The sequence below is a fragment of the Leptosomus discolor genome, chromosome 16 (genome assembly GCF_034619465.1).
Source record: "Leptosomus discolor isolate bLepDis1 chromosome 16, bLepDis1.hap2, whole genome shotgun sequence".
NCBI lineage: Eukaryota > Metazoa > Chordata > Aves > Leptosomiformes > Leptosomidae > Leptosomus > Leptosomus discolor.
The window spans coordinates 1,919,268-1,940,006 of NC_141406.1; the positions used below are offsets into that span (position 1 = coordinate 1,919,268).

At 61.9% G+C, this 20,739-nt stretch overlaps 1 protein-coding gene and 1 non-coding gene across 11 annotated transcripts; both read left to right on the forward strand.

Annotated features, from left to right (window-relative positions):
* The first annotated feature begins 392 nt into the window (after nt 1-392).
* Nucleotides 393-19,356, forward strand: AP1B1 (adaptor related protein complex 1 subunit beta 1). Of its 10 annotated transcripts, none has more exons than XM_086474363.1 (22): nt 393-429; nt 1,521-1,626; nt 3,451-3,586; nt 4,419-4,664; nt 5,484-5,674; nt 6,226-6,447; nt 7,820-7,940; nt 8,131-8,226; nt 9,329-9,444; nt 10,303-10,468; nt 11,358-11,456; nt 11,866-12,125; nt 12,501-12,702; nt 13,701-13,721; nt 14,054-14,083; nt 14,250-14,402; nt 14,912-15,057; nt 15,642-15,771; nt 16,222-16,306; nt 16,761-16,847; nt 17,553-17,707; nt 19,081-19,356. In XM_086474363.1, the coding sequence occupies exons 1-22, from the start codon at nt 393-395 to the stop codon at nt 19,153-19,155; spliced, it is 2,880 nt and encodes a 959-aa protein (XP_086330489.1). In that variant the 3' UTR covers nt 19,156-19,356. The 10 variants fall into 10 exon arrangements, with proteins under 10 accessions (XP_086330489.1, XP_086330496.1, XP_086330491.1 ...); XM_086474370.1 differs by lacking the exon at nt 14,054-14,083 and adding an exon at nt 18,319-18,327; XM_086474365.1 differs by lacking the exon at nt 14,054-14,083.
* Nucleotides 15,160-15,264, forward strand: LOC147414290 (small nucleolar RNA SNORD125). Its single transcript, XR_015183933.1, has one exon. It is a non-coding gene; the product is annotated as a small nucleolar RNA SNORD125 (small nucleolar RNA).
* Nucleotides 19,357-20,739: the final 1,383 nt, after the last annotated feature.

The window sequence follows — 20,739 nt, forward strand, 5'->3', positions numbered from 1 at the left end:
TGCTGCCGCTGGCGAGAGAAGCAAGTCAGGACTGGAGCCTGAGCAGGGGTGAACGCTGGCATCTTCAGCGACTGCTTTCCTCCTCCTCCTCCTCCTCCTCCACGTCCTCGTTAGCAAACCAGCTGATTTCCCACTCATCGGCGGAGCCCGTGGCGTGGCCGCGAGCCGCTCGTCTTCCTCGGGGGACAGGCTCCTCCGGCAGCACGGGAGCTGGGGGCTTCTCTGGGCACTTCATCTCCTTCTGGCTCTTCCCATGAGATCCCAAGCTCTTTCCTTCCTCTGGCTTTTCCTCCTCAGAGCTCTCCGTCGCCAGCTCAGCAAGGGAACTATCAACCTACAACCTCTCTGGTCTGCCTTTCCTCCCAGGGACGTGGCGCTAGCTGGAGACCACCATGACGGACTCAAAGTACTTCACCACCACAAAGAAAGGTAAGAAAAGGAGCGGGAGGGTCACACAATGTTTCCCCAAATCATCAGGCTCTTCTCCCACCTGTATAAGCTGGACAGAGAGGGCTGTCCCTGCAGTGGGAAGCTGGTGAGGGTGCCAGCTCCTGTGTGAATGCCCTGAGCCCACGCAGGATGCTGTGGCTGACACCCCGCTCCCTGCTCTGACACAGCTGGGGCGGCTCCTGGGCTGCCGTGGGGTGAGAGCACCTTGTCAGCAGCCCCCTGAACCCAGACAAGGCTGTTGGCTGCGGGACAGTCGTCCCCCCCGCCTCCCCGAGCTCCCCTGAGCTGGGACAGAAGCGCTCGGGGTGTTCAACTTAAAGCACTTTGCAGACCGAGGAATTAATGTGGAGGAAGGGCATGTGGCATCTTCCTCCTCGATCTGCCTGCCCAAGAGGGAATAAAGAGTTCAGCGTGGCTTGGTGAGGGCAGGGAATTGTCCCCTTTGGCTGGGTCCAGAGCCCCCCCACCCCCCCCCAGTAAGGCAGTGGGCTGGGGGATTGCTGCCACGTGCGGAGCGGGATTTGGGAGCCACCATCCCTCGCGTGGGCTAGAGGAGCAGTTCCCCAAGTCCTCCCGCCTTTGCTGCTGCGGGTGCCTGTCATCATCCGGCTCTGCAGGTAGGGGAGGGCCTCCCGACAGCCCTGTGCGGGGCTGGGGCTGCTGTGCGCTGGGGTAACCGCCCCACGGCCAAAAATCCCCACTGAATAAACCCCATGCCCTGTGCTTGGGGGTGTGGGGTGCTGCCACTCATCACTCCCGCAGTGTCCCTGGGCCCTAAAGCCCTCTGGGGCTCTCGGGCTGGAGGAGCCGCAGGGATGCCCCAGTGCACTCATATCCGTGTCCAGGGATAAGGGCTGAGCCCCTGGAGCAGCCCCAGCCCTCGGCGAGATGTTTGGGAAGTTAAATCCCCCCTTTCCAGCTCCTGGTACCCTGGAGCACCCGCGGTGGCGAAGGAAGCCCCAGCACGTGGGAGCTGGGCTCAGCCTCCCCTGGGAGCAGCACCCAGCAGAGTGTGTGGGGGGGTGCCCCATCCCCTCACCCCTGAGCTCCCCCTTTTCCCCTTCCTCCAGGGGAGATATTTGAGCTGAAAGCCGAACTGAACAGCGACAAGAAGGAGAAGAAGAAGGAGGCCGTGAAGAAGGTGATAGCGTCCATGACGGTCGGCAAAGATGTGAGGTGCGTGGCGGTGCCGTGCCGGGGATGCCCGGGCCAAACCGTGCCGAGAGGGTGCCTGGATGGTTTGCAGGCTCCTGTTTTCTCCTGTTGCTTCCGAGGGATTTTCGTGCTGGCTTTTGTCTCGGGTGAGGACTGAGCAAACTCCTGGCCGCAGCTCTACCTCCTGCTGCGGGAGGGAAATGTTTGTGTAAGCGTGGCCGTCTGGCAGGCGGGTGCTTACCTGGCTTTGGTAGTAATCTGGCTAAAAGAGGATTGGTCTGGCCGCCAGATAAATTGTTGGGATTATTGCTGCTTCCTTCAAGTGTTACTAAAAACAAGCAGAAACCCCCTCTGAGCCTTTATGGCAGAGGGTCGTGTCTCTGCCTCGGTGCCACTAAGCCTTTTGCAGCCACTCCAGTCCAAAAGGTCAAGCGGCTGCTGTTCCCTCTTCTCCTTCATCCGTCTGACCGGGCAGCACGTGGCCCCCTCTGTCCCCTCCTCCCCGCACGGCCCTGTCCCCGCACACCCTGGGCATCACACGCGATGTCGGCGCTTTGCTTTTCGTGGTGCGCGTGAGAGGAGATGGAGCAAAACCACTGTCTGGGCTCTGTGTTTGGGAAACTGGTGTGTCCCCAGCTCCCAGAGCACTAACAGCAGCGCGTAATGCTCTGCCTTGGGGCCACCATGGAGGTGACACCGGTCATGGCAGGGACTTGCCTGAGGCTGGGCAGAACCTACATCGATTGGAAAGGAAATAGCAGCTGTGGCAGCCCCCCTTTTTTTTTTTGGGGGGGGGGTGTATGTATATTTTTAGGCTGCAAGAAAGCAGTTGACTAAGTTCCTCCCTCCCTGGGAGGTGCCAGGAAAGCCTGGTTTAGCCCGGGGTGAGAGCAGCTGAGGGGGGTGGCAGCTCCGCCGGCAGCAGGAGCTCTGCGAGAGAACTAGCAAAGCGCAGAGCCCCGGGCTCGGGGGCGCCCTGGGTTTGCTCCTGTAAGCGATGCCTGGGTTTGCCGTGGCGGAGAAGCTTCCCGGAGCCCCCGGGACATCTGTCAGGATGGGGATAACTCCTGTGTTAGCCCTCTGAGCTTGATTGCCTCTCCTAGGGTGGTTTAATAGTCTTAATTGGTCTGTCTGTATCTTTAATGGGTCTGCCTTTAGCCTCTGCGGTGAAACAGCATCCCTGGCATCCCGCAGCCCTCGGGTGTTTGGGAAGGGAAAGCCCCCAGCTCCGTGCAGGCCTCTTGGCAGCTCCGTCCCAGCAGAGCATCGTTCTGGTGCAGAGCTCACGCGGGCAAGCGGGGCTGTTCCTCACACCCTGGCCTGGGTGGTCGCTTCTCTCGTGGGATGTTTCTGACGTCGGACGTGGGGCGAGCGCGCAGCAGTTTGCAGCAGGGCAGGTTTAACGTCCCCAAAAGCAGAGGGTGGCTTTGGTAGGGCTGTGCCGGGGCGGGGGAACGGCTCATCACCCACGTCCTGTCACGGATGCCGGAGGCTTTTGGAGCAGCCTGTGATGGCTGGGGGACGTTACACCTCCTGCTGGGACGGTGGGCACGCACTAGGGCTGGGGTGCAGCAGAGCCGTGTGGGAGAGCTCCGTTTCGGTCCGTTCGGGGCTGTTTTGAGCTGTTCTTGATACAGATCCATGAAGAAAAACCCACTGGGGAGGGGTGGTGTGGCCCCGTCTGCTGCAGGGTGGGCTCAGGTCCTGGGAGAGCCTGGGATCTTCTGGCTTCAGGGGTGGGTTGAGCCGTGGGAAGGGGATGGCTACGCACCCGGGGAAGCGTGGGGTCGCGTAGGCAGCGGCGTGGCCGTATCCTGCCTTCACAGAGGGGCTCTTGTGTTGCAGCGCGCTCTTCCCGGACGTGGTGAACTGCATGCAGACGGACAACCTGGAGCTGAAGAAGCTGGTCTACCTCTACCTGATGAACTACGCCAAGAGCCAGCCGGACATGGCCATCATGGCAGTCAACACCTTCGTGAAGGTGAGAGGAGGGGGCTGCGTGCCGGGGAGCCGCCCGCTGCAGCGGGTCGGTTCAGCACCCCCCTGCATCCCCGCTTTCGCGCGAGGCCGCCGCACTAAGCTGCTACGTGCTCTGCTCCGAAGAAGGGAGCGTGGGCAGGCTTCCAAAGCCTCTTTCTTTGGGAGTAGGGGCTCCTCTAGCTCTAGATAACTGAGCAAATTTGTCCAGTGATGCAGAAGAAAAACATCCTCTTGGCAGCCATGCTGTGCCACTTGCTCTCTCAGTGGCAGCTTCAGTCGTGGGCAGTTCCCGTGATCGAACTGCCGTCATGTGAGCTTACGTGCTGAAGTCTCTGCAGCTGAGAAGGCCCTCGTGATCTTCCAGTTGAAGCTGGGAGCTGAAGAACGTGTTTGTTAGGTGAAGAGCGTGTTTCTTAGGAGCCAAGATATTGCCAAATCACTTTGTGCAAAGGCTTGGTGGGCATTAGAGGGAGTTTTGGCTTTTTCAGGAAGAAAAAAAAACCCCACACGATAAACCCAATGGATGCATTTCCCAGGTCAGGTGGCCATTCTGCAGGGTGGCAGCTGACTTCAGGTACTTGGTGTAAGTGATGAAGACCCCGGATTCCTGGAGGTGTGTTTGAAGTGAGAACTGATGGTGTTAAAACTCTGTGGGTGCCAGATTGCAAGAGGACAAACCTCCCTCTTGGGTGACTTGTTCTCGAGAGCCGAGTGTTAAAACCTCTAGACTTCAGGTACCCTCATGAGAACGAAGGTCCCGAAGCCACCACTGATGCCTGTGATTCAAGGAGCAGCGGCCCAGGATACCTGACCTTCCCCTCTCATCCCCACAGGACTGTGAGGACCCAAACCCTCTGATCCGGGCTCTGGCTGTGCGGACCATGGGCTGCATCCGCGTGGACAAGATAACGGAGTATCTCTGCGAGCCCCTGCGGAAGTGCCTCAAGGATGAGGACCCTTACGTGCGCAAGACGGCGGCCGTCTGCGTGGCAAAGCTCCACGACATCAATGCCCAGCTGGTGGAGGACCAGGGCTTCCTGGACACCCTTAAAGACCTCATCTCGGACTCCAACCCCATGGTGATTATGCTTTGCCCTCCCCATCTTTTCTTTCCCTCCAAATGGCAGCAAATGCTCTCCCTTCATCTTCACGTGCCGACTCCTTTCTTCCCGTGCTCCCCTTCATCCTCTTTTTGCTGCTGAACAGACCGCTTTTGGGGACGGCTGTTTCTGAGGGCTGCAGGCTGTGTTCCTTGCCCTGTAACCCTGTCTCCTGGATGGAAGGTTTCTCCAGTTCCTTGGCAGTGTGTTGTTAGTCTGTTCCCAGTGGGGAGGAGGCTGCCCCGGCCAGCTCGGAGCAGTGGATGGTGGCAGAGGGGAGCTGGTGCTTGGCTCTGATGCCACGTAACTGGCAGCTTTTGCCTCTGGTGAGGGTTCCCTAGCAGCTGGGCTTTGGCCAGCCTTAGTCTCCCTGCCTTTCCCCAGGCGTGAGAAACTCGAAAGCCTGCTTTCCCCAGGGTTTCTCTTCCCCCAGCCTTTGCTGCACTTCAGATCTTGCCACGGGCGTAGCGACAGGCCCAGGAGCTGCCGCAGGGAGGGATGGGGCTCCTCGGAGCTGCCTGGGGAAGGGGAGCGAGGGGAGGCTCCTCCGTGCCGGGCACGGGGCCAAGGCTGACTCCTGCTGAACATGTGCGAAGCGTTGGAGATGTGGCGTGGGCGGTGGGACTGGGCTGGTGGCGATTGCTCATCTCCTGAGGATCAGCTGGTGGGGAGGAGAGGCTGGTGCCCAGATGTCGCTGGGATGGGAGGTGCCGATACTCATCCCCTTGCACCAGCTTTCCCCCGCGCCCTGGAACCACGTTTGGTGTCGCCTAAGACGTGTCCTGTCCCCTCTGGCAGGTAGTGGCCAACGCAGTAGCAGCTCTCTCAGAAATAGCAGAGTCTCACCCGAGCAGTAACCTCCTGGACCTCAACCCCCAGTCCATCAACAAGCTGCTCACGGCCTTGAACGAGTGCACCGAGTGGGGCCAGATCTTCATCCTGGACTGCCTGGCAAACTACATGCCCAAGGATGACCGGGAAGCCCAGAGGTGAGGGAGGCTCTGGGTGCTGCTGGGGCCAGCGCTGCCTTCAGGGCACCGTGGACCAGCGGGAGGGGGACAGGCAGGTATTGACCGAAGGGCCTGACACTGCCCCTTCTCCTCTAAGAAGCATCTTCATCCTCCTGACCCTTGGCATCCCGCTGTGGGAGGTGGGACAGTGAGCATCTGCTGGCCACCGTGCCTTGGGCACGGCCATCTGGAGACTGCCGTGGTCCTGCAGCGAGCCCTGTCCCTGTGCTGGCACGGGGATTGTGCTTCTCGAGCTGCTTCCAAATGTGGCCTGGCTGTGCAGCAAGGGAGGACAGGCACTGGGGAGCTCTGAAAGGGGGTCACTGCAAGAGGGGTTTGTAAAGGCTGGGAAATAACCATCATCAGGGTGTTGAAGAGCCGGGTCAGAATCCCTTGGGAAGGTCTTAAGTGCTGCTTTGCTGCAAACTCTGCTGGTGCCTCGTTGTCCCTCGGCACTAGGAGCAGCGTTGAAGCGGGCTGTGATTGTTTCCTTTCCCTTCTCCTTCCCCATCAACCCCCGACACCTCCAGCATTTGCGAGCGGGTGACGCCCCGGCTGTCCCACGCCAACTCGGCGGTGGTGCTTTCGGCGGTGAAGGTGCTGATGAAGTTCATGGAGATGCTGTCGAAGGACCTGGATTATTATGGCACGTTGCTGAAGAAGCTGGCCCCGCCGCTGGTCACCCTGCTCTCCGCAGAGCCCGAGCTGCAGTACGTGGCTCTCCGCAACATCAACCTCATCGTGCAGAAGAGGTGGGTGTCCAGGCGTGGCAGGAGGGACAGCCTGGCTCAGGCTTTCCCTCTTCCCTAGGGGTGCTGCTTCCCAGTGCTTCAAACCCTCTGACTGCAGGGCTTTGTATAGGTTTTCTTCTCTATTATTTAAAATCCAGGGGCTGGGTGCAAAGGATCAGGAGAGGCAGTGAGCAGGGAGCTAAGCTGGGAACTCCAGGAGGGGTTTATTTTAGTTTGTTGTTTCTTTGGGGGAGCAAAGGATGGAAAGGCCGAAAGCTGAGACTTTGGTTTGGTCATTGAATGTCTGGTGAGGAATTTTTGTGATACCAGGTTGTTTCTGTGCCGTCGTCCTCTTTGAACAAGTGCTGAGAGTCCTCTTTGTCCCTTTGCTGATCTCAAATCGCTGGTGGGCAGGAGGTGTCCGAGGCCCCGGACATGTGCCCCGAGCAGAACTGGCCAGCTGGAGAGCCCCGCTCCGCAGTGACAGCCCCCGTCAGATGATTTGTTGTCCTACCCATTATCGCCGTGGTTGCTTATTAAAAATAGCAGCAATTTCTGGGAGAGGTGGAAAGCAATTAGTGTCCCTGGGAGCGGGAATGGGGAAGGCAGGTTGGCTCCTCGGAGCTGGACCTGGCCTGTCTCTTTCCCAGCTTAGAGAGAGGATGAGCTGATGAGAAAGGTCCAGCCTAGCCCTGGGGTCTGGGTTTGCATCCCCGCTCTCCCCTAAGCGTCCCTTCCAACCTTGGCAAGACAAACGTCCCCTGGCGCCTTGGTTTGCGGCAAGGTTGTGCTCTGTCCCCTGCGTGCCAGTAAAGGGGAGCCAAAGGACAGAGTCCTGCGGGAATAATCACAGTATCTTGGATTCCTTGACATTGAACGGGCCCCCAAAACCTTGTGCTTGTAGCCAAGGAGCTTCGTGCCCCTGGCCCAGAGCTGCTCGTCCTCCGGCTCCGGGTTTCCCAGGCTTAGGTCCTCCGTGTCCTCCAGCCTTCACCATCCCAGCTCCAGCCTCGGCCGGGGAGTGATTGATTCATGCTTGGAGCTGGCTAATGGAGTAATGAATTTGCGTGGACTTGGGGCGTTTGCTGGCTGCAGGGTCAGGTGAATCCCCCCCCCATCCACCTCCTGACCCGTCTGCAGCTTTCTGGGGACGACAGCTCCCTTTCTGCACTGCTTTGCCTGCCGGTTGCTGCCTGGGTCAGAGCCTGGAGGTGGGAGCAGAGCTGAGATCTTGCTTCTGCCACTAGAGCCACCATTTGATAGATAGATAGTGTCCAGAAAGCTCTGGAGAAAACCATGGCTTCTGGAAGATTTTTTTTTTGTTGATGTCTCTCTTCGTGGTCAAAGTGAAGGAGCGTGTGTCTCTTAATCGCTGCCTCTCGCTGTCCTCCAGGCCCGAGATCCTGAAGCACGAGATGAAGGTGTTCTTTGTCAAGTACAACGACCCCATCTACGTCAAACTGGAGAAGCTGGACATCATGATCCGCCTGGCTTCCCAGGCCAACATTGCTCAGGTCAGGATCTGCCTGACTGCGCTGGGTGGGCACCAAGGGGGCCCCGGCCCCTGAGAAATCCTAGACCCGGCGTTGCAGGATGCAGGTGGGAGCAGCTGTACCACCCAGTCTGCTTCTGCTGCGTCGCTGCCCTGCTGTTCTGGTGGCTTTGCTTGCTGCTGGCCTCTCACTGTCTTGTCCCTTCTGGCAGGTGCTGGCAGAGCTGAAGGAATACGCCACGGAGGTGGACGTGGACTTTGTGAGGAAGGCGGTTCGAGCCATCGGCCGCTGCGCCATCAAGGTGGAGGTGAGGGCTGGGTCGCCTCGGGTCCCGGTGGCAGCTCTGGTTAGGCCAGGCATCGCTCTCCAGCCTGTGTTGGATGAGCTGGAGGTCATCTCCCCCCTGGAGTTAGTGCCGCCCCGACGAGCTAGAGCCTTCCTGGGCCTGGGGATGAGCTGCAGTTGTTCCACGGGGCACGGATGGGGTGTGAGGAGGGTGTTCCATCCCCTGACCCTTTGCTGCTGGAGCTCTTTGCAGATCCCTGCCTGCCCCGTGCTCCGTTGCAGACCCAGCTGCCCCTGACGTGCTACTGCAGTGGATGATACAAGTCACTTGTTTGGGGACCGCAGAGGGGGGCTTATCCTTTCCTGAGGGGGGGCTAATTCGAAGAAGGGGATTATTCAAAACCTTGCTGTGGCTTGGCGTGGCCCAGGTACAGGCAGGCTCCTGGGCAGGGTCGTGGAGCTTTCAGGCAGCTGGTCCTGCCCCGGGTTCGCTGCAGAGCGTCCTCGGTCACGCCACGAGACAAGCGGCTCGACACCAGCGAGGCGGGCGCTGGAGCTGGCTCGGGCTTTGCCTCCCCCCCCGGGAGCTGAGCTGACCTGGCTCTGCCGTTGGATCCTTCCCTCCCCTCTGCAGAGAAGCCAGCCTCTCCCGGGGGCGGGGGGGTGTTTCTTACCCCGGTGCTGGCTCTGGTTGTCCCTCTGAGCCGTGTGGCCGCGCAGATCCAGACCATGGCAAGGTGCAAGGTGCTCCTGCCCTGGCAAGCCGAGGTCTGGGCTCGCTGCTACGCTCCTGCACCCCGTGGCCTGAAATGCGTCCCGTGGGAGCAGGGAGCAAGTGGGGGGGGGGGGGGGGGGAAGAGGAGGCTCTGGGAGCGTGCAAGGGGGAGGAGGAGGAGCCAGACCTGGATGGAGAGGGGAGATGACACTCGTGCATCACCCATTCTGGTCTGGGTTGGGTTTGGGGGAGGTACGGAGGGGATAAAGCAGCGAGGAGGGGCTGTGGGAAGGGCAGCAGAGATGGATGGGACTGCCCTCGTGGGGCTGGAGAATGTTCCTGGGGCTGGGCAGCTTTGGGATGGGGGCGTGAGAACGTTGCTGCTTGACTGACCGAGTCCCTCCGGCAGCAATCGGCCGAACGCTGCGTCAGCACCCTGCTCGACCTCATCCAGACCAAGGTCAACTACGTGGTGCAGGAGGCCATCGTCGTCATCAAGGACATCTTCCGCAAGTACCCCAACAAGTGCGTGGTGGCCGCCTGCAAGCCCTGGGTGGATGCTCCCGGTCCTAGATGAGTTTTTTCGGCCCCTCTGTGCTTGGGGAGGTGGGGGGGCCCTACAAAGACCCAGGCATGGGCGAGGGACGGGCTGCTGCGCCCTCCTGGTGGGCTGGTTGGTGGTGAAGCCACCTGCAGCCTCCCTGCAGCGAAGGTGGCTTTGGGTTTTCTGCCAGCTGGGGTTGTGATCGCCAGTCAGTGCTGCCCCAAGAGCGAAGCTGGGGGCAGGAAAGCCACCCCCAGCCCCAGGAACATTCTCCAGCCCCACGAGGGCAGTCCCAGATCCAGACACCCAAACGGGCAGGAGCTGACAGAGGCTTTGAGGTCACTCACATCAGCATAAACCATCTCTGGCTTTTAATTCACTGCTGGAGTGAGGGCAGCAGGAGGAGAGGGAAATGTTCCAGCTGAGCCAGGATGAATAGGCAACTGTGTGATCCTGAAGTCGTGTGCTCATAGTGGTAATAAATACTAATGAACTGAATTAGTAATGGACAGGAGCTCTGCACAAATAGCCAGTGACTCAGGGCTGCTGCAGAGAGGAGGGAGACCGGGTGAGCAGGGCTGAGAAGTTAGTTCAGCAGCGGGGCTGGCGAGTACGGGAACACGTTCTGGGGCCGGAGAGGGGTCGGCGTGGGCAGCGTCACGCTGTGCCACATCCCTGGGGCGAGGGGACAGCCCCAGCCAGGGGGGCAGGGGCTCTTGCCTGTGCCCTCGGTGATGTCCTGGTTCCGCTGAGGGTGATGGGACGTGGTTTGGAGTCCCGAGCGGGGCTAGGACTTGGCTTTCTTGCTTTCGGTGAACGGGTGTCCTCTCCTCGGGAAGGTACGAGAGCGTGATTGCCACCCTCTGCGAGAACCTCGACTCCCTGGATGAGCCCGAGGCCCGGGCTGCCATGATCTGGATCGTGGGAGAGTACGCCGAGCGGATCGACAACGCCGATGAGCTGCTGGAGAGCTTCCTGGAGGGCTTCCACGATGAGAGCACTCAGGTGCGGTGAGACCGGGGGGCAGCCCCCCCATGTGATGGCAGGGTCTGGCTGCCAGCAGGAGCAGCCGGTTGAGGGGGTGACACCGTGACAAAGCTTGTGCTAATCAGACTGTAACAAAGCAATTTGCTCTAGCAGGGTCGTTGAAGGCGTTTTCCTTGCAGGAGTTCAGGGCAGTGGTGTCCCACAGCAGCTCTGGGTGTGGAACGTGGCCCATGAAGTGCCACCATGGTGGCGTCCCAAGCACCTTCCCTCTGCAATAGTTGGGAGGGACCAGGTGGTCTCCTGGTCCTTCCTCTGTGCCAGGACAGGATCAGCCCTTCATTGCTGGAAAATGGAGTCTGAAATGAGCAGAGGGAACTGTGCCTGCCCGTTCTGCCAGCTCCGCTGAGGCCAGGGGTTCTGCCTGTGGAAGTTTTGGGGGGTTTTACCTACGGGAAGTTCCTACAACCCCGCTGTGCAAAACACCGCGAAACAAAGTCACGATCCACAGGGGCAAGTCTATAAACGCAAACCAGCAAAGCCAGCAATCCTGCCCGCCCTGTCTCGGGTCCAAAGGGACTGTCGGAGGTGAACTGCTGCTGCTAATCCTCGTACAAGTCCGAGGGTGCTCTGGCCTTCACCCCTGCGGGACCGTGTAACCCTGTCCCAAGATCTTGCCCAGTAACCCCTGTGTCAACCTGTGGCTCCGACGGCCTGAAGGGGCAGTAATCGGCTTGGACCGGGCTGGGAGCCGTGCGGAGTGCCCTGACCCTCGTCACCGCCGCTGAAGCGGCCACCGTGTGCTCGGTCCCCGGCGGGGCAGCTTGGGGGTTACGTCCCAGCCCGCGGGTACGGGGAAAGCTCACGCGTTCTTGTCTGTCCCTCCCTGACCGCCTTTGCCCACCGGCAGGTTCAGCTGCAGCTGCTGACGGCCATCGTGAAGCTGTTCCTGAAGAAGCCCACCGAGACGCAGGAGCTGGTGCAGCAGGTGCTGAGCCTGGCCACACAGGTGGGTGACAGCTCCTGCACGAGGGAACGGCTTCCCCGGGGGGCTTTGCTGTGTGTGTCCCCCCGCCAGCAGCGGGAATGGCTTGGTAGTGCAGCGTTTGTGCCAGGAGGCAGATGATTGAAGCTTAATTCTGGAAAAGCTGATAGTTAAAGTCCTGGAGAGCAAGGACGCCGCCTCCTGTAGCCCAGGGAGGCATCTTGTGCTGTTGCCCTGCTAAGGCTGATGTAGCAAAGCAAGAGTAGCCTCTGTACAGCAGAGGTGTGATGTAAATAGCTTTGACTCTTATCCCGGTGATCCCTCTTAGACTACAGCAAGACTTAGATGGGGCCAAGACGCCCTGAGTTGCTCTGTAGTAGCTGCAGCTTCCCCTTCCCGATGGCTTTGGCCCTAACCCCTGTGCTTCCCGAAGGACTCCGACAATCCCGACCTGCGGGACCGCGGCTACATCTACTGGCGCCTGCTCTCCACCGACCCCGTGGCCGCCAAGGAGGTGGTGCTGGCGGAGAAACCCCTCATCTCCGAGGAGACGGATCTGATCGAGCCGACACTCCTGGATGAGCTGATCTGCTACATCGGGACGCTGGCCTCCGTCTATCACAAACCTCCCAGCGCCTTCGTGGAGGGCAGCAGAGGGGTCGTGCACAAGAGCTTGCCCCCACGGACGGGCTCGTGAGTATCCCTGCCTCCCCAGGGCGACTCCCCGCCCCGCGCTGGGACTTCCAGGGCTGGATCCACGCGATGGGCAGGGTGGATGCTGAGCCGCGCGGCTGTGGGGCTGTGCAGAGCTGGCTGTGTCTGCTGGGCTCGGAGCCGAGCTGAGGGCTCCCTTCCCAAGGGGAGGCTCCCCTGTAGGAGCAGGGCTGCGTGGATCCCATACTGCCCTTACGAGGCTGCAGGGGTGATCTCTGGCCTAAGTGGAAGGTGATCTCGATGAGAACGTGTTGAAGTGCTGGGAGCCACGGGGTGTCTCTGACACTGCAAATGTCTCCAGCGGGACATGGAGCCCCTCAGCATCTCCTGGCTTTCCCTTGTCATTCCCTCTAGGAGCGAAAGTGCCGAAAGCCCCGACACAGCCCCGTCGGGGGTGCAGGCGGCGGAGCAGCCGGCCGTCATCCCCACTCAGGGCGACTTGCTGGGTGACCTGCTGAACCTGGACCTGGGCCCCCCGGTGAGCGGGCCTCCCGTCGCCACCTCCTCCGTGCAGATGGGCGCCGTAGACCTCCTCGGAGGTGGCTTGGACAGCCTGGTACGTCGCAGCCCCACGCCCTCCTTTCCCCCATGCGCGGCTGCCCTGTGCTGGGTTTGATGCTGGCTCCTGTCTGGAGCTCCTGGGGACAGAATGGACTTGTCTGCCCAGAGATGTCAGGGCTAGTCCTTCCCTTCTACAGCTGGTGAAGACACACAGCACTGCACCCTAATTTATCGTGTCCTCATCAGATGGCTGGAGCAGGGCAGGGGGTTAATGCTCCCGACCACCTTTTCTCTCCGTCTGGGGCCTGCAGCAAGACTTAGATGGGGCCAAGACGCCCTGAGTTGCTCTGTAGTAGCTGCAGCTTCCCATTGTCCCACTGTCCCACTGTCCGTGCTGTGCTGCAGGGGTGACTGCTCTGCCTGGGTCCCCCTCTGAACCCTCCAGCTGCATGAAACGGGGACGTGCCCCAAGCTGCTGCGGGGCTGGGCCGAGACGTGTCTGCTCCCAGCCCATGGGGCGCCTTAACGGGTGTCCCCTGCGCCGGGAGATGTGGAGGTGACAGCTTGTCCTCCTGGGAATGCAAACCAAGAAGCGGTTTGGCCGTAGGGTGAGGAGGGATGGAAACCTCTGCCTAGCTGGGACCACCTGCCCCGCAGGTGCCAGTGGTGGTCTTGGCTCTCCAAGGGGAAAGGGTCTGGAGCTTTCTCCATTGCTCCTAAAATCCAGCAGATATCCCCCAAGGGGAGGCAGCTCTCTCTTTGCCTGCTGCCTCTCCTGGTCCCTAAGCCCCCAGGTGCCACCCTGGCTCTCTGTGGGCTCGCAGGGTTTGGTAACGGGCTGACTGCAGGGAGGAGAGACCCCGGTCGTGCTCTGTCCCCTGGCACCAGGCCAGCCACAGGCAGACAGATGGATGTGTTGGCAGTGCGGCAGGACTAACCTCTCTTCCCTCCTTCCCCTTCTCTTGTCTCTCTTGTTTTTTTTGTCTCTTCTCTCCTGGCTTGTCTCTGCATGTGGCTGGCTCTTCTCTCCGCCTTGCCTGCTTCTGCTTGGAGATGGGGGACGAGTCGGAAGGGGTATGGATCAGCCCTTTTCTCAGCCCTCTCAACCATACGTAGCCCCAGCACCAGTGCCCACCACTGGCTGCCCCTGCTCCCCCCTGTGCAGCCTGAGCCCTCCTGTTGGGTGCCCCAGTGACACCTCGCTTCCCTCCGGGGACAGCCGGGCCCCCAAACAGCTCCTGGCACACCAGGTCTGGGACCACTGGAGCATCCCTCCTGACTCGGGGCCCTCGCTAGCACACGCCGCTGCTTTTACAGAGTGTCCTTGATGGAGCATTTTAGGGGACCCCTGTGCCCTCAGTGTGCTGGCCCCTGCCCCTGCTGATGCCCCTTTTCTTCTCTTGCAGCTGCGAAGTGATGTGGGAGGCAGCCCTGCTGTGAGTGTGCCCCCGCGCCCAAACCCCTCTCTCACCCTCTGCCTCCTCCTCCTCCTCCTACTTCTTCTCCTCCTCGTCCTCCTCCTCCTCCTTCTCCTCCTTCTCCTCCTCCTCCTCCCCCCTGTTCCACGGTGCCCGCCGTAACCTGCTCCCTTGTCCCCTGCAGATGGGTGGCGGCGGCGGCGGCAGCTTCACCCCGGCGCCCAGCACCACGATGCCCGCCAATCTGGGAGCCCCCCTCAGCAGCGGCCTGGGAGACCTCTTCGACCTCACCGGGGGGGTGGGAACCCTGTCGGGATCCTACGTGGCGCCCAAAACGGTGAGTGGGACAGCACGCCCGAGCCAGCAGCCGCTGGCAAAGCTCCGGGCTGCGGCGTTAAGGGGGACAGAGAGCCCCTGCGCCCCCTCCGTGCTGCAGGGCCTCCCAGGGGGGAGGTGGGAGATGAACCCCTTTTTTCCCAGCATGGGTACAAGCTGAGCGAGGATGGTGGCCTGCGGGCGGAGGGGACACTATGGCGCTTGCCTGGGCACGGGGATGTGGGGCAGAGGCGGTCTTTGTGTGCCTCGGGTGGCACGGAGCCCTGAGCAGAGGGGAGGGCAGGGATCTACCAGGTCAGGGCTGTGGTTTGGGGGCTGTGCTGTTTCCTGGTGTTTGGGTAAGGTTTTGAAGGACTTGGTGGCAGCCTCCTGCAGCCCGTGCCCACCGTGTGTCGGTAGCCATGAAATGCCCCTGGCTTACAACCGCCCTGCGCGGCTCTGCTGGGCTGGAGAGCGCCGAAGGGTTCGCTTTGGGTAGAATCCCAAAGGTTTCTTGTCTCCTTAACCCAGGTCTGGCTCCCTGCCATGAAAGCCAAGGGGCTGGAGATCTCTGGCACCTTCAGCCGGCAGGTGGGCTCCATCTCCATGGACCTCGTGCTGACAAACAAAGCCCTGCAGGTCATGTCCGACTTCGCCATCCAGTTCAACCGCAACAGGTGAGGTCCCTCCTGGGCTGCCTTGGTGGAGGCGCTGCGTGACATCCTCCGCCCTCAGCCCTGCGGGGGAGGGGGGGAAGGGGCTGTGAAACGGCTGCAGGGCTTGGGAACAGCCTCACGTGATGACCCTTCTCTCTCTGATGGCTGTGGTGGTGATGATCATCAAACCAAAGCCTCTAAGAAGTTGACTGAAGAGGCCGTTCCTCTGGGCTCTGACCACCGTCCCGTTATTTGTCCTCCTGGTGAAGCGGTGCTTCTTTTTCCCCTCAGAGGGGCACAACAAGGGATGGCCTTGAGGGAATGGTGTAGGAACGTAGAAATGGGTGTGAGTCTGCGTAGGAGGAAGTGGGGGAACTTGGGGGGGGGGGGGGGGGTACCTGTTATTGCCTCAGGGTGGGGAGGGCAGGAGCCAGCCTCAGCCTGGACTGTGCAGGGGCAGCAAGATGAGCTGGGGTGTTTTTGGGCTCCAGGGGGAGGAAGGCAAGGAGGTTGGCCTGGAGCAGATGGGCAATGCCTTCTGCCATCATTTGCTGCCCCCAACCCTGACCTTCTCCCTTCCTCGGGTGTCGTCGTCGTCCCCCCAGCTTCGGCCTGGCCCCGGCAGCTCCTCTCCAGGTCCACGCGCCCCTCGCCCCCAACCAGTCGGTGGAGATCTCTCTTCCGCTGAACACTGTCGGCTCTGTCATGAAGATGGACCCCCTGAACAACCTCCAGGTGGGCACCACTCGGGGGGGGTGGTGGGGTGGGGGTCTCCCCTCCTGGGGAGCTGGGGATGGGGGAGGGCATGCCCTGGGGTGAGTGTGGGGAGGGAGCCCGAGGGAGGTGTGACGTCAGGAACCGGGTGAGAAGAAAGGCGGGGGCGAGACGGTGGAGACAGGGCTGTAGCTCCTAGGAGTGGCGCTGGGAGAGAAGGCAGAAGGGGGTGCAGCCCTGGCAGCTCCCCCGTTTCCCTGGACGCTGGGCACAGTGGCGCGCTCCGGTGTGTGGCGCTGGCTCCTGGCTTCTCCAGCTGCCAGTCTCTTGCCTCTGATGCTTGCTGGGTGACGCCCGGCTCAAGCGGGATGGGCTGGGCTGGGCTGGGCTGGGCTGGGATGCTCGCCTTGGGACCGCTCGCCTGCTGTAGGTTGGAGGAGGGGCTGACGTCCCCGTGTCCTTCTGTCCCAGGTCGCGGTGAAAAACAACATCGACGTCTTCTACTTCAGCACCCTGTACCCGCTGCACATCCTCTTCGTGGAGGACGGGAAGATGGGTGAGTTGGAGTGGGGGTGGCTGTGGCTCCTGCAAGCTGCGCCTTCCCAGCCCCTGAAATCCTCCAGCCCTGGGTTGGAGCGGGGAACCATGAGGAGCCCGATGCCTCCAGCAGCTGCAGACGGGGACAGTGCCGTGCCAGCATGACCAAGCCGCGGCTGCCTGAGGTGGCTTGAGCCACCTTCTAACTCCTCACTGCCAGGGAGAACTTCACTCGCTGCTTCTTTGGCCTTCTCTGGCACTCACCAGCCTCTTCCCTGAGCCTCACCCCCCAGAGCAGGTCGCTTTCCTGTGGCTGGTCTTGGGAAGCTGCTGGAGGGGGTGGCAGCACAGCAGGGCAAGATCCCTTCAGCCCTCAGACACGGCAGCGTGGCGCCCGTGTGGTACCACCTTCGGGAGGCGCGAGGGCAGCCGGTGCCGCAGCTTCACTCTGTTGGTTTCCTTCCTGGCTGCAGAGCGGCAGATGTTCCTGGCCACTTGGAAGGATATTCCCAACGAGAACGAGGCCCAGTTCCAGATCAAAGACTGTTCTCTCAATGCAGGTGGGTCCCAAACCCTTCAGAAGGACCCAGCTCAACTCGCGGCTGGCCACTGGTGACCACCTCATCCCGGTTATCCCAGCCCGTGCTGCAGGGAGACGAGAGCTCCTTCCCCCCTGTGCCCACCTTGTGTCTCCAGGAAGGAGCTGCTGCTTGGCTTACTAGTTGTAGAAGCTGCCCTGCTCAGTGCGGATGTCCCCGCCGCCGGGGACGGTTGCTGTGCCAGCCCTGGCGTCATCGGTCTCGGCGCAGAGGAGCCGAACTGGATCACGCTGCCCTGGTGGCCGCCCCATGGGCAGGGCAGTCGGTCCCGTGCTTGCGGGCGGGAGCCGGGGCCAGGCTCCTTGGCGCCTCCTCTCGCTCCCCCAGCTCCTTCTCCGGGAGACGTGGTGCCAAGCGGGACGGGCCAACCCCGGGCAGGGACAGCCGAGTCCTTTCAGTCCCTCTGGCAGCAGCCAGCTGACCTTTGGGGCGCCAAGAGGGGTGGGCGCCCTTGTGAATCGAGCTCTGGGCCGTTGCCTGCTCTCCCCGGGGAGGAGCTGGGTTGAATAGAGCCCTTCTCCTCGCTGCGTGGGGACGGCGGGGTTTGGGCGTGCTGCCTCACGGGGGAGGAGGGGCTGGGGCCGGGAGCAGGTCCAAAGGGAGCTGGGGGTCAGCCCGGCGCCCTGCCCCGAGCAGCCCCCGCAACGGCGCTCTCCTCCCGCGCAGATGCCATTAGCAACAAGCTACAAGGCAGCAACATCTTCACCATCGCCAAGAGGAACGTGGAGGGCCAAGACATGCTCTACCAGTCCCTGAAGCTCACCAACGGCATCTGGGTGCTGGCAGAGCTCAGGATCCAGCCCAGCAATCCCAGCTTCACGGTACGCCCCTTCCCCCTGCCTGCTTCCGAGACGGCCCCGAAGGCGGCTCCGAGCCGAGGCTGCTGCCCGCCCGGCCTCCCCCACGCTCTCCTCGGAGCTTGGGTTGGGATGGATGGTCCTGTGGCACATCTGTGCTGGTGGAATCCCCCCCTTCCCAGCTGCCATCGGTGCCAGCTCCCTCCCCTGTGCCAGTCCCGGCGTCCCTCTTGCATGGGGGGGGCGAGACACAGTCTGGGCTCTGCAGCAACACTCAGTCTCCGCTGCGCTGCCCTCCTGGCACCGGGGAGGCACCGTGGGGGCAGCTAAAGGAAGCAGAGAGGTCCCAGCCCACCCAGTAAAATAAAAACCCCCAACCCCATCCCCGCCTTGGGACATCCCTGGCTCTGCCTGTGCGCTGGGCAGCCCGACTGCAGCTGCCAACGGCTCCGGAGCAGAGGTCTGTCGGGCATGAGCCGTCCCCAGGTCCTGCTTTCCCCAGCTCGGTCCCTTCCCCGCCTTCCTCGCAGCCTGTTTTCTTTGGGGTGGGATGAGCTGTGTCTCCTTGACTCACCTCTCTGTGTATCTCCGTACCTGCTGCCTGCCTGCCCTCGCCGGCCTGCCCGCCGATGCAGGATTTGGAGGTTAGCAGACTGGTTTTTACCCTGGCTTTGGGCTGTCTCTGGCTGCTGCCTGATTATTTCTCCCCTGATGTCTTTACCCTGCCAGCCCCGCGTGTCCCTTGGTGCCTCTTGCTCCTCCTTCCCGCCAGGGCTGGCACGAGGCCGGTGCCGAGAGCGGAGCTTTGGTGGAGGTGAACGTTTCGGAGGGTCGGGGTGCTCCCGCCACCCTCCTGGGTTCCCTTGGCATAAGGATAGCTGCAAATCCTGACCCCCCGAGGATTCCCCACCCGGCACCCTTGTGCTGAGCTCTCCCCGCTTGCCTGCAGGCTGAGGAGCTAATTGAGTTCAGAGTCGTTTAATGGTTGATCCCGGAGCAAATAACCGAGGGGGAGCTCCTGCGGCTTGGGAGAGGAAGGTGCCTTTGGGGGAACTGTTCACCCTCGAGCTACAGGCAGCCCGTTGAACCCCAAGAGACAAAGCGTGTGTGCGCCTCTGCCTGCGCCCCTGCCCGCCCTGCCTGCGCTGCATGGGGATGTCTCCGCTGCTCCACCGGGCGGGGGGAGCCCCAGCAGCCTGGGGAAGGGCAGTTAGGGGGTTCAGTGCTTTTAATACCACCTGGTATGCAGCCAAAATAAGGAGCTGGGGCTGCCCCCTGCCCCGGGGGAGGGGGGGGATGCTGCAGCATGCAGGGCTCTGTGCTTTGGGGCTGGGGGCTCGGCCGCATGGGGTGAGCAGCCGTAACCCCCCCCCCCCCCTCCTCCTCTCTCCCTGCAGTTGTCCCTGAAATGCCGAGCGCCGGAGGTGTCCCAGTACGTCTACCAAGCCTACGAAACCATCCTGAAGAACTAAGGTGCTGCTGCAGCCCGTCCTCCTCCTCTCTTTTCCCGCCCGAGGACGTGGGCCAGGACCCGTGTGCATGTCTCCTTTCCTTCCCGCCGAGGATCCCGCCCCTGGGAATCTTCCCTCCAGCCCTGAGAGGACCCCTGAGAACGGAGCCGGTGCTTCCACCTCCGGCGGGGCTGGGGAGAGCGGAGGAGGGCAGGGCCCCCCCACCCGCCCCGGCCGCTCCCTGACTCCCCCTAGAAACCCGTGTGTGAGTGATGCGGTGTCCTCCTTGCTCGTGTTGCCCCAGCAAGAGCCCTGTTGCACCCTCTGGCTCCCTCTGACTGCTTTTCTTCTTCTTTTTTCGTTCCCCCCCCCCAGCTGCTGCACACGGGGGGGCTTCTCTCCTCCTCCCCTGCGTGCCGCCTCCCCCCAGCTCTGCAACAATCCACCTCCCCGCTGGGGCTCGGCGCACCCCCTGGGGGTGTCCGGTGAAGGGTTCAGCCCTGGGCTTAGCACCCCGGGGCTCCTGCTGAGGCTCTTGGGGGCTCGTTGGGGCCCGAAGTGCCAGGGGGTGGGGTGGCTCTTGCTGCTGCTCTCCCAGGAGCAAGGGGGAAAGGGCTTTGGCTTCTTCCTTCCCCTGCGCCAGCTCCTGTCTCTCTCCTGGTGGTGTCCCCCGGGGCAGGAGAGCCGTGGGTGAGCCCCCAGCCCTTGGGAGAGGGTCTCCTTCCCCCCCCCAGGAGCTCTTTCCAAAGGTCCCAGAAGGGCTCCAGGATCTCACAGTTTGAGGCTGCGCTTCCACGTGTGGTAAAAACATTAAATGAAATATAAAAAAAGGGCTTTTTTCCCACACACCACCCCCCCCCCCCCCATCCAGCCCCTGCACTGGGGCTGGGGGGGCTCCGAGCATCAACTCACGCTGCCCTCACTGCCCCCCCCCTGCCCAGCCCCACGGCTCCCTCTGCTCCCTGCTGTCACCCGTGGGTGCTGGAGAGGACATGCCACCTTCCCCTGCGGTGACACTACTCCTTTCCGCCCCCCCCCCATCCCCAGAAATAAAGCCATGGGTCACCCCTAACTCGCAGCGTTCGGTGCAGGAAATATCTAATATATAAAATATAAATATATTGTATGTTCACTGGTTTTGAGCGGGTGTTGAATAAAGGTGACATCTGCCCCGGGAGCCGCTGCCAGGGGGGGGACGCTCCGTGCCTGCGCCGTGACCTGGTGCTCCTTGGGGAAGCAGGATGCTGTGAGCTTCCTCTCAGCAGTGCCCTGCCCTCACAGGGAGGAGATAAGCCCTCGTTGGGGCTGGTGGCCGTGGCCTCTGGCTCGGCAAAGCCTGAAGCAGCAAATTGCCCGGGCGCGTGGCCAGGGGACAGGGGCTGGGTGCCTTTTGGGGACAGGATGGTCCAGGGAGGTCGAGCGGCAGCTCTGGGCCCTGTGCTCTGCTCCTGCCTGATGCTGGAGCCGCTAATGGCTCCGCCGAGGCCTACGGCAGCCCTGTACTGGGGTGTGGTGCCCAGTGCTGGGGGGGTGCGGGGTCCCCTCCAGCCCCTGAGCCCCTCCCTGAGGTCAGGGACAAGTGCGGGGGCTCCAGGAGGTGCAGCT

Bases quoted from the DNA above. Each gene is read 5' to 3' on its own strand.
- AP1B1 (XM_086474363.1), top strand. From the start codon at position 393: ATGACGGACTCAAAGTACTTCACCACCACAAAGAAAG. The intron at 12,703-13,700 runs GTACGTCGCAGC...TTCTGCTTGGAG, and splicing joins GAGGTGGCTTGGACAGCCTG to ATGGGGGACGAGTCGGAAGG. The intron at 15,772-16,221 runs GTGGGCACCACT...CTTCTGTCCCAG, and splicing joins ACCCCCTGAACAACCTCCAG to GTCGCGGTGAAAAACAACAT.